Genomic DNA, 15,100 nt, shown 5'->3' with positions numbered 1-15,100 from the left:
CTTTCGTATAATACTCAAGATTTACCTTATTATATAAGTAAAATACAAATGCTTTTTCGTTGCATTATAATACTAAATCTGAAATTAAACCTAAGAATGATACATAAATTAGATACATAAATCATTCTTTTCAGTGAATATATATATATATATATATATATATATATATATATATATATATAGTAGAAAATATTAAAAAATATTGTAATAAACGGAGACATTTTCTTTTATGCATTTATTTTCATAATTTTTCTTTAAATTTCTGATGCTTTGTTCTTTTAATAAGAATATATGTTATATGATACAGTAAAATGACGTAATAATTAATAGTTATAAACTAGAGTACACGAGCCCGACTGACGTGTCAGGCGCGCGAATTGGTCGTACGCAATTCTACGTGTATAACTTCGTTTTATAAAAAAATTTTTCAGCAACAATGCAACATTAACGTGTACATCTTCTTCATCTTTTAATTGTATTTGTTACTATTTTTTACTTTCCTTTCTCACATTCTCACATTATTGTTATCGTATAATGACAGCATATATTGCATACTGGCAGCGGTCTAGTACAAAAATGGCAACTGCTATGACAGTTGCTTTGAACAGTGGCACAGAGGCGATATGCTTTTTTACGTTTATTCCAGAAGTATGCTCACCGACAAGTGAGTTTTCTTAATCGTCTCAAGTTGGATTTGATAACAGATTTTCTTGTCGTATATCGCTTTTAAGTTTAACAAATTCTTTTGCTACCTCATCATTATTCCTTTGAGATAGAATTCGTAAAATGGTCCATCCTGTTTCATCCATTTGAATACGTTTACCTAAAGATATTGCACATATACATGAGCCTTGCTCCACTATATCCTTTAGTTGAATAACTGCGAGTCCAACTAATCTATCCTCCCTTGCAAAACAGTAATCCTTGACACAAATGTGCAGTTCATAAAAATTTAGTTGTTGCTCATTTCCAATAATACTGCAAAAAAAAAAACATTGTTAGAAAATGCAAATATATTTCTAGATACATAATTATTAATGTGTATAGTTTTTATCAGTTGATGGAACATTAATATATTTTGTATCTACACACACATACGCACACACCCTCGCGGGGATGCTCAAACCCCATATATGGCGCGTCCCTGGGTGGCGGATAGGAGGATGCTCATCGGCGCGTTGAGGTTTCCTGAACCGGCTAGAGGGTAGAGCAAAAATAAAATATGCTCCGCGGACCAAACAGGGTAGGGAAAGAAACCCTGCAAATAAATCGAACATGGATAGTGAGTTAACAACATTACAATCCAAAGCGGGTCAAGCCACAGAGCCCAGTCTCGCCACCAATTCCGATCGGGTGAAAGCCCCAGTAGTCGGCGCTGGCCCTATAGAAATTAGGGGGAGGAGAGGGATAAACTCACTGAAATGCCGCAAAGGTTCGTCACCTGACCCCAGCTGCACGTAGAGACGCAGGTGATATAAAATTGGAGGTAGATGCAGTCAGCAATAAAAGAGCTGTTTGTGTTTCGCACAAGAATGCGTACTTGGACCACCTTGGCAGCAAAATCGAGGAATCAATCGACTATGTTAAACGATTGAACGAAGCGTTTCAAATCGGTAGCGCTTGTGTCACTAGGTCAATCGAAAATATTCAAAACATATGTGAAGAAATTAATTACGCGCATGCCCAATCTGCCGTGTAATTAGTGGTTCATTAATCGATATAAACGCGTCATTTTTATTCAATGAAAGATAATATTAATGTAGGAAGTACGTTAAAAAAGAATCATAAAAGAGGCGGTAAAAAGATATTTTTACGAAAACTATTAAATGAAAAATCTTAATTAATAGAAGAATTAAGGAACTTAAATAAGAAAATAATTCAGTTTTTCTATCGCAAGAAATTAGACAGCCAAAAATAATAAACAAACAAGTAGAACGATCAGAGTTTCAAATAGAAATCGGTAACAAATTTGAGGAGTTGTTTAATTTTGCTATTACTGAATTGAATAAAAATAAATAAGTTTAAATCGTAGAATCATATGCAGAATCCTAAAACCGTTTAAAGAATACTTATATCGCAGAGTCGACTAAAATTTCGGTGTTACGCGTATAGCCACAGTAATCGAACTGACTGTGCATAATTTGCAAAACGTAAAAAGTAGGTCGCGTGTTTAAATATAAGTAGGATAGTAAAATTTCGTTTGAATTGTTTGTATGCGATTTGAAATTCTAAAATTCGGACTAAATAAGATTTTGTAATAAATAAAAAGTTAACAAAAATGAGAATATCAAATGAGTGATAATAAGAAAGAAGTAAATAAAAACGACACACAGAGGCCAAGATTAACTAGAAACGCTCTTCGTGAAAATCCAGCATTAATAAAGGACATAGTAATCCCTAACATCCAAAACCCATTCACGAAAAGTAAGAAAATAACTCGATCGCCGCCGACATACATCGGATGGATAAGAGATAGTCAGCAAGTACTATCATCTGATATAAATAATAAGAAGCTAGAAGATAGTCAACAAATAGTAGCACTCGATACAGATCAGCAAAGTAAACAGAATCTAGAAGTTCAAGAAATTTTGAAAGAGAATCAGGATTTTAAGCAAGAAGATACAACACCAGGGCGAACTACCGGAGCAATCAAAAAGCAAATCAAGCCGTTTAATAAAAACCATCTAAGCCTAAATTTACCGATAACACCTTTAAAACAAAAAGAATTCGAATCAGAGGAAAAGCCAGATCATTCAATTTTCACCTATAACACCAGCCACAGCGTTTCCAATAGGCCTAGACAGAACAGTTAATAACACCAAATTTCTACAAGGATTTGAGGAGATATCGCTAATAGATATAGAAGGTATTAGTGACCAGCCTAGCTTAATTGGAAACGCAAGTAATTCAAAATTTAATTTTACTTTTGATTTCGATAATCTGCTGAACGGCAATCCTGCCAACGATATCAACATGACAGAGAATCCGCTACGCTTATCGTTAAAATATGTAGCTAATTTGGTTCCAGAATTTGATGGAAAAAATATTTCGGTAAATGAATATATCGAAAAATTGAAGCATGCCAAGAATATGTTGTCAACAGCAGATCAAACTAATTTAATTCCAATTTTGAAAATTAAATTAAAAGGGGAAACTTACAAGGCAATGTTGAATGTAACAGTCAATAATATTGAAGATTTCATAAAAGCAACACGACAGATATATCCATCTACGGAGAATATGCACTCGCTGTATGGGTAAATTGAAGAAATTTTGCAAAAACCAGATGAATCGGTTCTTAGTTATGCCAATAGATTGCAAGAGTTAGTGCTGAAGATTAAGGACAGCAAAGAAGTTCAAGGTCTTACAGCAGCAGATAAGGCCGCGTTTGAAACTAAAATAAATAATGATGTTTTTAAAGGTTTTAAGGAAGGATTAAAGCAAGAAATCAGAATAGAATTGGGAGCAATAACCAATTTAACAGAAGCCACTAAAAAAGCGATAGAAATAGAATTGAAATTCAATAAAAGAGGAATTTTATCCAATAAAATAAATAATATATATAGCAATTCAAATAATCACAATGCAAGTAATGCTACTATATACGCGTGTCAAATCTGTGACAGTTATGGCCATGAAGCGTTATTCTGTCATAATTCGGGATGTGTATATTGTAAAAACAAGGATCATTTGTCGAACAACTGCAGAAAAGTTAAAGATAAAATTGAATTAATTTGTAAATTTTGCAATAATCAAGGACATTCTATAGACGCGTGTAAAATGAATAAAATTAAAGGCAATCATTGCCAATATTGCCAAGTTATGGGCCATACAGTAACTCAATGCCCATTTATAATAGAATATGAATTGTGTTGGAAGTGTAAGGGAAGTGGTCATGATCCAACTGCCTGTACAAAAAAGGCAGATGTTAGTAATTCATGTGAATTTTGCAATAGCGCGGGCCATACGATAAAAGCATGCCCAGAAGTTATATGCAAACGATGTAATCAACTTGGACATCCAATAAGGTACTGCCCGTTAGTGAGAAGTCCGATTGCAAATAACAGATATATAATGTGCTCAATTTGTAATGCAGAAGACCATGAAGCCATAGAATGTGAACAAGTCAAAATATTAGTAGCGCAACACAAGACAAAATCGTTTCAAACAAATATTCAATGTCAAGTCTGTGATGAAAAAGGCCACTCAGCTAAAAACTGTCCTCAAATAGGTAATAAACAGCAAAGTTTTAATAATTCAAACAGTAAATATCAAAATTTTAGTTACTCTAATAACTTTAGAAAATATAGCAATTATAACAATCAAAATACTAATTTTCAAAATACAAATAATAGCCAAATAAAGTGTGATTATTGCGAAATGCGTGGTCACCCCGTATATAAGTGTAGAAAATTGAAGAATTTAGAAAATATTGCTAGAAGAGAGGAAAACTGCACATATTGTAACAAAAGCGGTCATAATATAAAAATTTGTACCGAAGTAAAATCATTGGAAATGCGCGCGAGCAAATTTTGCAGTCTCTGCAAAAATACAAACCATATGGCAGGAGAATGTTTTCGATTACAAAACCAGCAAAGCGTAGAGTCGGAAAACGAATAAAGACTTCTCGAACCGAGTGGCCGAGAAGTTACAACACAAATCCACTCAGCAATATAGAAAACACGGTCAAAACAAATGTTATAATAGCGCCTCAAAATCAAAACAGGGCAAATTATGAAGATCACGATCAACAGGAGGTTCAACCGCTCGAAGAAAAAGAAATCGAACTAGAAATATATCATTTAAAATTGGATTATTTATTAGAATATGTTGAAATAATAAATCCCTATTCTAAAAATTTATGCAATTTACTTGTCGATAGCGGAGCACAAATAAATATAATAAAGCAAAATCAAATTCCTATAGGAACACAACTGCTAGATAAAAAATATTACTATCCGGCATCGCAAATAATTCTATAAAAACATTAGGTATAGTAGAACTACCGATAAATAGCAAATATTTTGATTTTCACGTAGCACCTAATGATTTTGTGATTCCATATGATGGAATATTAGGAATTAAATTGTTAAGAGGAAATAAACTACGTTTAGATGAAGGGTACTTAGAGGTAAATAACATAAAATTAAAATTGCAGAGAGGTCCGATTACAAAAACCGGAATGAAGTTAAGCCAAAAAGAAACTCTGAATATAATTTTAAAAGAAATTATTCGTGACAATGATGCATATAATCTCGAATAACAAAATATTTTAAAAGAAATGGATCCTGAAAATATTATTGATAAAATCAGAATGCAAGATGAAGCAAATCAAGAGATTTTTGAAGAGAGTAGGACTAGCAAAATCAGTAACATAGAGGATGAGTTAAAGCAAAATGAACAATGGCATGAAAAACAGAATACTGAGATAAATGAGGCAGAACCATTACTAGAAAATAGACACAGAGTACACATTTAATAATGATGTTTGCACCATTTTAAACACAATATCGGAAATCCACGAAATAAATGACAAATCAGAATTACAGAGTTTAGAACAAAAAAAGATAAATGAAAACAAGCCTAGTAATTTAAAAAATTTTTTGAAAAATGATGATAAAAATATAGAAAATTTTATACTTGACGTAAATACAGTATTGCAAGAGCAAGTAACGCCTGAAAAAACGCCAATCCAAACCAAAAAGCTGAATTATAAGGAGATATTAACTATTATGAAGGAAAATAATGTAAAACTATCTAAAGCGGATAAAAAAATAATTTTTGAAGATAAGAAATATCAATACATTTCAATAGACGTCGATTGTATACCAGAAGGGGCTCAAGTAGTAGAAGAACTTAATATTGATGAGAAATTAATTCTAAATATAGAAACTGAATTTTTAAATAAAAACCAAGATAATAAAACCAGAAAACCGAGTCGGAAGGAAACATTGCGAAAGAAGTTGCAATTAAAAAATGGAGGTAAAAGAAACAACGAAAGAATCGAGCGAATGATAAATCAATATCCGGATGTTTTTTGGATAGAGGGCGATAAATTAGGTACATGTAACGTGGAACAACATGAAATCAACTTAACTTCAGACAAGCCAATATACGTAAAGCAGTATCCATTAGCACACAAATCTAAGGGAATAGCTTTAAAAGAAATGGGCAAATTACAAGAAACGAAAGCAATCAGAGAATCTAAAAGTGCGTTCAATGCGCCAGCGTTAGTAGTGCCGAAGAAAGAGCTAATCCCTGGAAAGAAAAGATATAGATTGGTGATAGATTATAGAGCCTTGAATGAGGTGACTATAGCCGATCCATATTTGCTTCCCAATATTAATGAAATTTTAGACTTAATTGGAAAGAGAAAATATTTTGATGTATTAGATTTAAAATCTGGCTTTCGTCAGGTAAAGATGAGACCTTCAGATATTCACAAAACTGCATTTAGCCTACATCCATTAGGAAGATTTGAATTTGTCGTCCTACCGTTCGGTCTTAAAAAGTCAGCCCGGACTTTTCAACGGGTTATAAATAAAGTTTTAGCCAAATATATTGATAAAGTATGTTTTAATTATATTGACGATATCATTATTTTCGGTGACACGATTGAATAATTAGAGGAAAGATTCGGCTTAATAGCTCAAGCATTAATAGAAGCAGGGCTCAAACTAGAGCCGGAAAAATGTGAATTCAGCAAAACAGAAGTGTGTTTCTTAGGACATATTATTAGCGAAGCAGGTATAAAACCAGATGAAAACAAAATACAGGCAGTAAAGAAATTCCCAATTCCCAATAACGTTAAAAAAATTAGACAGTTTTTAGGTTTTGTAAATTATTATAGAAGGTTTATTAAAAATTTAGCAGAAATTACCAAGCCACTATCAATATTACTACAAAAGGATAGGCCATTTTTGTGGGGATTGGAGCAACAAACGGCATTTGACAAACTCATAGAATCATTATGTTCAGCACCGGTCTTGCAATATCCGCAATTCGATAAACCGTTTATAATAACGACGGACGCAAGTCAATATGCGTTAGGTTGTGTAATTTCTCAAGGTGAAATAGGTAAAGATAGACCAGTAGCCTATGCATCAAGAGTACTGCAGCCTGCGGAACTTAAATATGCAACCTATGAAAAAGAAGCTCTCGGTATTATCTATGCTATAAAAACATTTAAACATGGAAATAAATTTTTAATTGTAACCGACCATAGACCACTATTATGGTTGAAATCTGCGGATAATAACGAAAGAGTTCAGAGATGGAGATTAAAACTAGCAGATTATGATTATGAAATTGTGTATAAAGTTGGAAAACAAAATACAAATGCGGATGCATTATCGAGAAATCCTGTAACAACAATGGATACATGCGTAGTAACAAGAGCCCAGAAAAGGCGAGAAGAAAATCAGATGTCGCAAGATTTGACGAATGATGAGAAGATCGAAACTTCATAATAAGAAGTTACAGATAAAAAAACGCAAAAGGGCTAAGGTACAAACGTTGAGAAAGAGAAGTATACTGGAGGAGGAAAAACCACATGATAAGCAGAAAAATATAGTATATTCCAAGAATACGATACAATTTCGCAATGATAATATTATTCATATAGTTAATAATAAAGGAGAGTCATTAGAAGATAATATAGGGGAACTATTAAAAAAGGAAAATATTCATTGCAATAAAAACTTGGGTAATAATGAAATTGAAATATTAAATAAGGGTAAAAATAAAATTTTTATTTTATGTTTAAATATAGCCGAATCAGTATTTACGGTTAAAGCTAATATCATTAAGTTATTTCAGTTATTAAAAACAATATTTTTGCATAAAAATTATTTAATATTTAGCATCTCGAAAGATATAAGAATAAATAATATAAGTTGGGAGGAAATTGTGGAAATCTTGAAAACTATATTTGAAGGTACAAATATAAAGGCTGTGATCTGTCTAAATAATATAGTTTATGTAGAGGAAAATCAAAGAGACAAAATATTTGAAATGCTACACTCTATTAAAATAGGAGGACATTCGGGTATACATAGAACATATAATAGAATAAAAGATAAGTATTATTGGGAAAATCTTAAGGTAGATATTCAAAACAGAGTAAATGCATGCGAGGATTGCCAGAGAAATAAGCTAAAAAGAATAAAAATTAAACAACCTATGGTAATTACGGATACACCTTTAAGAACTTTTGACAAAATCTGTATGGATGTAGTAGGTCCATTTAATGTTACTAGAAATAATAATAAATATATACTTTCAATACAGGATCAACTAACTAAATGTATAATTATAGCATCTATGTCAGATCAAACAGCCGAATCCGTAGCTGACGCGTTAGTTAAGAAATTTATATATATTTTTGGGTCACCAAAGCTGGTACTAACAGATAGAGGGGCAAATTTTACAAGTAAACTATTAAAACAAGTAGCGCGTAGATTTAAATTTACAAAAATTGAAACTACGGCATTTTCACCCCAATCGAATGGTTCTTTAGAGAGAGAGCGCATCACCCGCTGTGCGAATATATACAAAATTTTACATCAAAGAAAATCGAATGGGATGAGTTGCTAGAGTTCGCACAATTTCATTATAACGCGAGCGTTCATACAAGCCATAAGTTCACACCACATGAACTAGTTTTTGGTTATCCAGCTAGACTCCCATCTAGCGAAACATTAAAAAAATCAGAGCAATTGCCAACGTTTAATGGATATTTAGAAAATCTTGTATCAAAAATGCAAGAGATGGCAAAATTAGCTCGAGAAAATTTGATAGATTCAAAATTAAAATCAAAAGCATATTATGATCGATTTATAAACCCAATCGACTTAAAAATTGGAGAAAAACCATAATTTGGGTCCATATGAGATCTTGAAAGTACATGAAAATAGTAATGTAACTATCAGTTACAATGGAAAACCAAAAACAGTTCATACAAATAAATTAAGTCGTTGCAAAACTTGACACTAAAATATTTCTCTTTCTACGAATATGGACAACATGATTACTCAAATGATATTATAATTTTTACGCTTTTTCGAAATAATCACGCTATAATAGGATACGACTGCGGCACAACAACACCAAACATAACAACATTCTCTCTACTGGACTCAGGAGAATGCGACTTTCACAATATACAAGTAAATTCAACAAGCGTCAACGTCGAGCTAATACAAGACGCTGAATTCCGAGAAGTCACGGTAATACAATGTAAAATAGAAATCCACCGAACAGTATCAAGCTGTGGAATCTTCGGACATCTTATTCCTACAGAAAATGGAGAGCAAGAATATATTTACGAAATAAGTTATGAACAATGTAAACTTATTCATGATACAGGAATTTTTAAGTATGATAATATTCACACAATAGCAAATTTAAAGGTAAATTCAACATTTACAAAAGGAGTAGATTTTGCCGGAAGTGCAGAGGGTAACTCGTACTCAGGCGCATCTTACGCTGATAGTTTTGGATCATGGAATAATGTATTTGTTCATGGCTTAATTAAAATAACATTAATTCAAAATAGTGCTAAGATTAGTTTAAAAAATGATAAATTAAGATTAAGCTCAGGAACGGTGTGCAAATTTTCAGAAAAATATTGTATAGATATGGAAGGCGGACACACGTTTTGGGAAGTTTTACCGCAAGGGGAGTGTTTTAGAAACTCTTTTGATATTCTTTTCAAAGGAATAGCCACAAAATATTTTAGCGATACAAATCATGAAATTGTTTACGCATTAAATTCAAATGAAATAACGTTCGCTTTAGCTACTAAGGATAAAATCATGCGTTGTAATAGAGAATTTATACGTACAGAACATCCAAAATTACTAATCATAGAAAAAAGTAGTTAGTTAAATGCGTATCATTTTCAAAACGATAAAATTAGTAATATAAATAGCGTAAACTTAGATTTATTTACATATATGAATGCTACAATCAGTTACCAGTTTCATCAGGAAATGAAACCTGGTTCTTAACGCCAAAAACGCATATCCTCGTGAAAAAGGGAGTTAAAGTAAATTGTAGCTCAATAGTACCCACATACTACAGAATTTCGGAGGAATGGATAAAATTCACACCAACACCAACTAAAACAGTATCACCGCATATTTTGAAACCAAACACGAAGATTGGATGGACATTTGAGTCTGTCGAAACACTGGCAACGAGTGGAGTATATTCTCAAGAAGAGTTGGACCAATTACAACAGCAATTAATGTTTCCAATGGAGAAGGCATCACTTTTAAATGTGATTGCAAGAGAAATGGCGGGAGAGAAAACATCTGAAAACATATTTTCTGAAAATAAAATAAGAAATTTAGCCGAAAGTACATGGCACATGCTTATTGAAAAACTGATCACATGTGGGTCGTTTTCATCTGTGTTTATCATGATACTTATAATCCTGCATATTGGAAAACTGATCATCGATACCATTATTAGAGGCTACACGTTACACACGATTTTTGGATGGTCAATACATCTATGTGGAGCCATTTTCAGCTTAGTAACGCATTTATTGACAACACTGGAAAATACAAGCAACATAAAAGAGCAAATTCATATGAATAAAAGAAAGAACAGAGTTTATGAAGAAACAGAATTACAAGAAATAAAGATTACCGCTCCAATATCCGGCCCAGTGCCACCACCTATTCCTTTACGCCCACCACATACAAATACCTATACAAGCAAGATCACAGCACCGAAAATTCAGACACAATCTAAGGATAGTATATCATTATTTTCATTAACACCATTATAAAAAAAAATCTATTATATAAAATCCCTATAATGTTATTCTACGTATACAACAAAATAGGTATACAAAATTTATATTTTATGAATATTGGTAGTTTATAGATATTTAAGACAAATGTTAAAAATAAACTGATGTTTTTAATGAATGTTATGTAAAATGATATCTTTAAGATATTTAAGTATGTAAATAAAATTCCAGCATATTTAGTAATTTAAATATAAAACAGTAGAAATGATAATTAATAAAAGAAAATTATTCTTGAAATTTTAAAGTAAATGAGTTGGAATTTTAAGTGAATAAAATTATTGTTAAAATATGTTTTAAGGATAAAATTAAACCGCTAGTTAATTTTAGTTAATATTACAATAAAATTGCCATTGTACCAATGGGTAACCAGCTAGTTGTGGGGGTGTGACGTCCTGCGACGTATTGCATTTAAGCAATATTAGCGGTGTCGTTACGAAGCCGAAAAACTGACGACTCAGATTAATAAGTAGATCAGCGAGGTTAATGGGTATACCTCGAATACGTCGAGCGAAGAGTTGTAATTTTACACTCGATCTGGACTCTTGTACGACGCTCCTATCCGTCGACAAGAGTTATCCAGGTTTAAGTCGCGATTCCGATACTTATAAAACTTTATCTTGAATAAATCGTGAACGTCAATTAATTACAAGTATTTTCATTTAAATAAATTCATCTGTATAAGCCTGACTACAGTACAGCAGCAGAGTTTCCAGCCCAAGCAGTTAAAGACAAGTAAGTAAAATTCAGTAAATAAATATAGATCAGAGTAGTGACTTAACAGTCCATCGTAGGTCTTACATTTGTTAGCAGCTACCTGATTGGCTTAGTTAGATCGTAAACGGTGAGCTGTGCAATAAACTTAGCCAAATCACATAAAATATATACTTTTTCTTAAAATCTCAAGTGCAATAAGGCCTTTTTACGTCCGTAATCGAGGCACAAAAAAAATCATTTTTGTTCAGTTTTCGATTTATTACTGAAAAAATAAGTGGTCTAATCACTTGAAATTTTAATGGGATATAGTTTGACACGTGACCCATTGACATGATTTTTTTGCGAGGTTATGATGTTTAGTTTCAGAGATATGAATTTTTAAAAGAAAATCACCTTTTTTATTTTATCTGCCGAACAAAGCAGTCGATCCCGAGGACCAAACGAGGAAAAGTAGGTGATTTTATTCTCTTTTAAATGCATTATAGTTGAATTGTTTGTAACAATGGGGTGATTGAAAAAAACGCAAAATAGTGTTTTTCAAAAATAAAAAAATGACCATAAAAAATAGTTGAAAAAATAAAAAATAACTGTTTTTCCCGAATTCAGAATCCAAAACTATATACGGATGTCAAGTTTTATTGATATTGACGGAGTAGTTCCAGAAATATTACAGTATTCATGCACACACACACATCCACACTCACACTCACACACACACGCGCGGGTAAGCCTGACACCCGTATTTGGCGCGTCGCCTGGGTGACGGGTGGGGGAGAGCTCGCTGGGTTATATACGTCGGAGGGTAGAGCAGAAATAAAATATGCTCCGTGGACCAAATCAGGCCGCCGCGTTTGCCGTGCAATGCAACCCGCAAGCTGTCAAAAGGAGATCCTGGGTGGGGAGACAATCTGAGGTTGCGAGCAAAAGTGACCTGAACCACCTTTGGCTCCCACTGACGGCAAGACAGACCGGTCACATAGCCAGTACCGGTCAATCGGCTAAGGCGAGTGCGTGATATTGCTTGATGTCTGCTAGAAACTCTCAGAGAGCCAAGCACTTTGTTCGGGGTGGAAGGTTCGAGAGAGTGAAGGTGGGCTAGGGCAATATCGCGTGCTATACTCTGGTATGATGTTTTCAGTCTGGCACCGCTTACAGTCATGTGTTGGGCCCATGTCAGCTGCCTCCATAGACGGGGGGATCGACGGCGGACCCTAATCTGACGGTGCTTGGTAACAGCGTAAATAAGATACGCAAGACAGTGTCAAGAGATCTTCTTTTGGAGGTACGACGCACCAATGAAGTAAAAATGCAGGAACTTCAAGAAGCGGTTGAAGCGGTGCTGATAAAAGAAGCCACAATTAAAAGGCTTCAGCATGAAGTGGTCTTTGAAATAAAAGACCTGGATATGCTTACCTTTAAGCAGGATATTCTAGAAGCCCTGAGTAGAGAGTTTCCAGAAGAGAAGGAAGTAGTAGAGGAGACGTCCGTAAAGACTCTCCGGAAAACTTATGGAGATACGCAGACTGCCGTCGTACAGCTGCCTGCCCAGATTGCACAAAAGGCGATCGCATGGGGAAAGCTCAAAGTAGGTTAGGTTTATTGCAGAATCAGGGAGATTAGTCAAGAGACACGACCACCTAGATGCTAAAATGCCTGGGTTTTGACCATATTGCAAAAAAGTGTACAGAGGCGTACGACAGAAGTAAATGCAGTTTTAAGTGCGGAACAGAAGGACATGCAGCGACAAGTTGCACGAACGCGCTGAGTTGCATTCTCTGTCGGGAAAAGGATGGAGAATCAAAGAGTGACCAAGCAGCTGGTAGCTATACATGCCTAGCTTACCGAGCTGCATTAAAAGTACTTAAGAACAACCAAAAATGAAGATAGTACCGATAAATCTAAACCACTGTGAGACAGCACAGGACATACTCAATCAGTATGTCCGTGAGATAAAGGTAGACGTAACTATTGTATGCGAACAATATGAGGATCTCAACGTGAAAAATGAAGATCCGTGAAGAAGGATTTATACGGGCTAACGTAGCAGGTGTCACTGTTTACGGCTGCTACGCTTCACGCTCAAATCCAGCAGTTCGAACAACTGCTAGATCGGCTTATACAAGACGCAGTAGGGAGGAAACCAATACTGATTGCAGGTGACTTTACTACGTGGGCTGTGGAGTGGGGTAGCATAAAGACTAACCACAGAGGACGAGTACTCCTGGAAGCATTTGCTCTCCTGGATTTGATCCTAGTTAACCAAGGATGCACCCACACATTTAGAAGAGAAGACGCAGGGTCTATTATCGACCTGACGTTTGTTAGTAGCAGCCTTATTGACTCGGTTAATTCATGAACAGTAAGTGAGCACGACGCACGTAGTGATCACCAGGCCATAATAATGAAGGTAGGAATACCAAAAAGGGGACCCAGCGCGAGTACAACGACAAATAGAGTTAGTTAGAAAACGAAGGATTATGATAAGGAGATGTTCCTGTTAGCACTAGAAGAAATGCAACAGTCTGGAACAGCGAACAGCAAGGCGGAGCAGGTGACGGTAAACATCACCCGAGCATGTGAGCATAGAGAGAGAGAGAGAGAGAGAGAGAGAGAGAGAGAGAGAGAGAGAGAGCCAACTTAATTGTAACCAGATAGAAAAGATAATAGGGATAGAGAGAGAGAGAGAGAGAGAGAGAGAGAGAGAGAGAGAGAGAGAGAGAGAGAGAGAGAGAAGAAGATAATAGGGATAAAGCGGAACGATAGGAACGAGGAAACAGAGGAACGGAAATATAAAACCCCGCCTGGATTTGAACGGTCACAATTAGGAGAGGAGACTGGGATCAGAAAAGACAGCATGCCAAGAGGGGGTCGAGGGAGTAGGAGTAGCAGAGGAATAGGGAAAACTCAAAAACAACTAGTTCTGACAGAAAGTTTTCTGACAGAAAGACGAGAGAAGGAAAGGAAGCAGAAAAAAAAGCAGAGAAGCCCAGATTAAATGGAAACAATATAAAAAAACAGAAAAAGGAATAGACAGAGTAGAAAAGCTTATTTGAAAAGAGCACTTTAACAGCTAGGACACTAACGAAATAGGAAGATCGAAAAGTGGAGAAGAAAGTGGAAGAGATGGAGAAGTTTAAAAAAATGTTGGATAAAATATAGGCGTCGATGCAAGCAGAGAAAAAATAAAGGAAGAAAGATGAGAGAATCATGGGATAATAAATGGGAGGCAATGGCAAAGAAGGTTAATGAAGGGGTAAAAGGGATCAGGCTTGAAATCGAAAGTACAGAGAGAATGCAATTGATAGAAAAGATAAACGGATTGTAGAAGATGGAAGACAAGGTAAGAAACTTAGAAGAAAAGATGAAGAAGAGGCCACCGATGGAAGATAAAAAAGTAGAAGAGCAGAAGGCAGGAAGAAATGAGCAAGAAAAGAAACAGCTACAAGAGCTAGAATGAAGAATAGAGGAAGGCGAAAAAGAGAGGAAAAGAAATAACGTAGAAATTTCAGGTGTAAAAGGTGATAGACGGGACGAAAAGAGGCTAGAAATATGGATAGAAAAACA

General features: G+C 34.6%; 1 protein-coding gene across 1 annotated transcript in view; it reads right to left on the bottom strand.

The window, feature by feature from the left end:
• Positions 1-216: 216 nt before the first annotated feature.
• Positions 217-15,100, bottom strand: part of LOC100680292 (protein unc-13 homolog B-like) — a 110,840-nt gene continuing 95,956 nt past the window's right edge. The window contains exon 6 of the mRNA XM_031925998.1: positions 217-978. Coding sequence (XP_031781858.1) covers positions 684-978 — 295 coding nt within the window. The 3' untranslated portion in view covers positions 217-683. The remainder of the gene's footprint in view (positions 979-15,100) is intronic.

This window comes from Nasonia vitripennis (genome assembly GCF_009193385.2).
Source record: "Nasonia vitripennis strain AsymCx chromosome 3 unlocalized genomic scaffold, Nvit_psr_1.1 chr3_random0007, whole genome shotgun sequence".
Taxonomy (NCBI): Eukaryota; Metazoa; Arthropoda; class Insecta; order Hymenoptera; family Pteromalidae; genus Nasonia; species Nasonia vitripennis.
The sequence above is the reverse complement of the archived record's forward strand: the minus strand, read 5'-3'. Positions and strand labels throughout refer to the sequence as shown.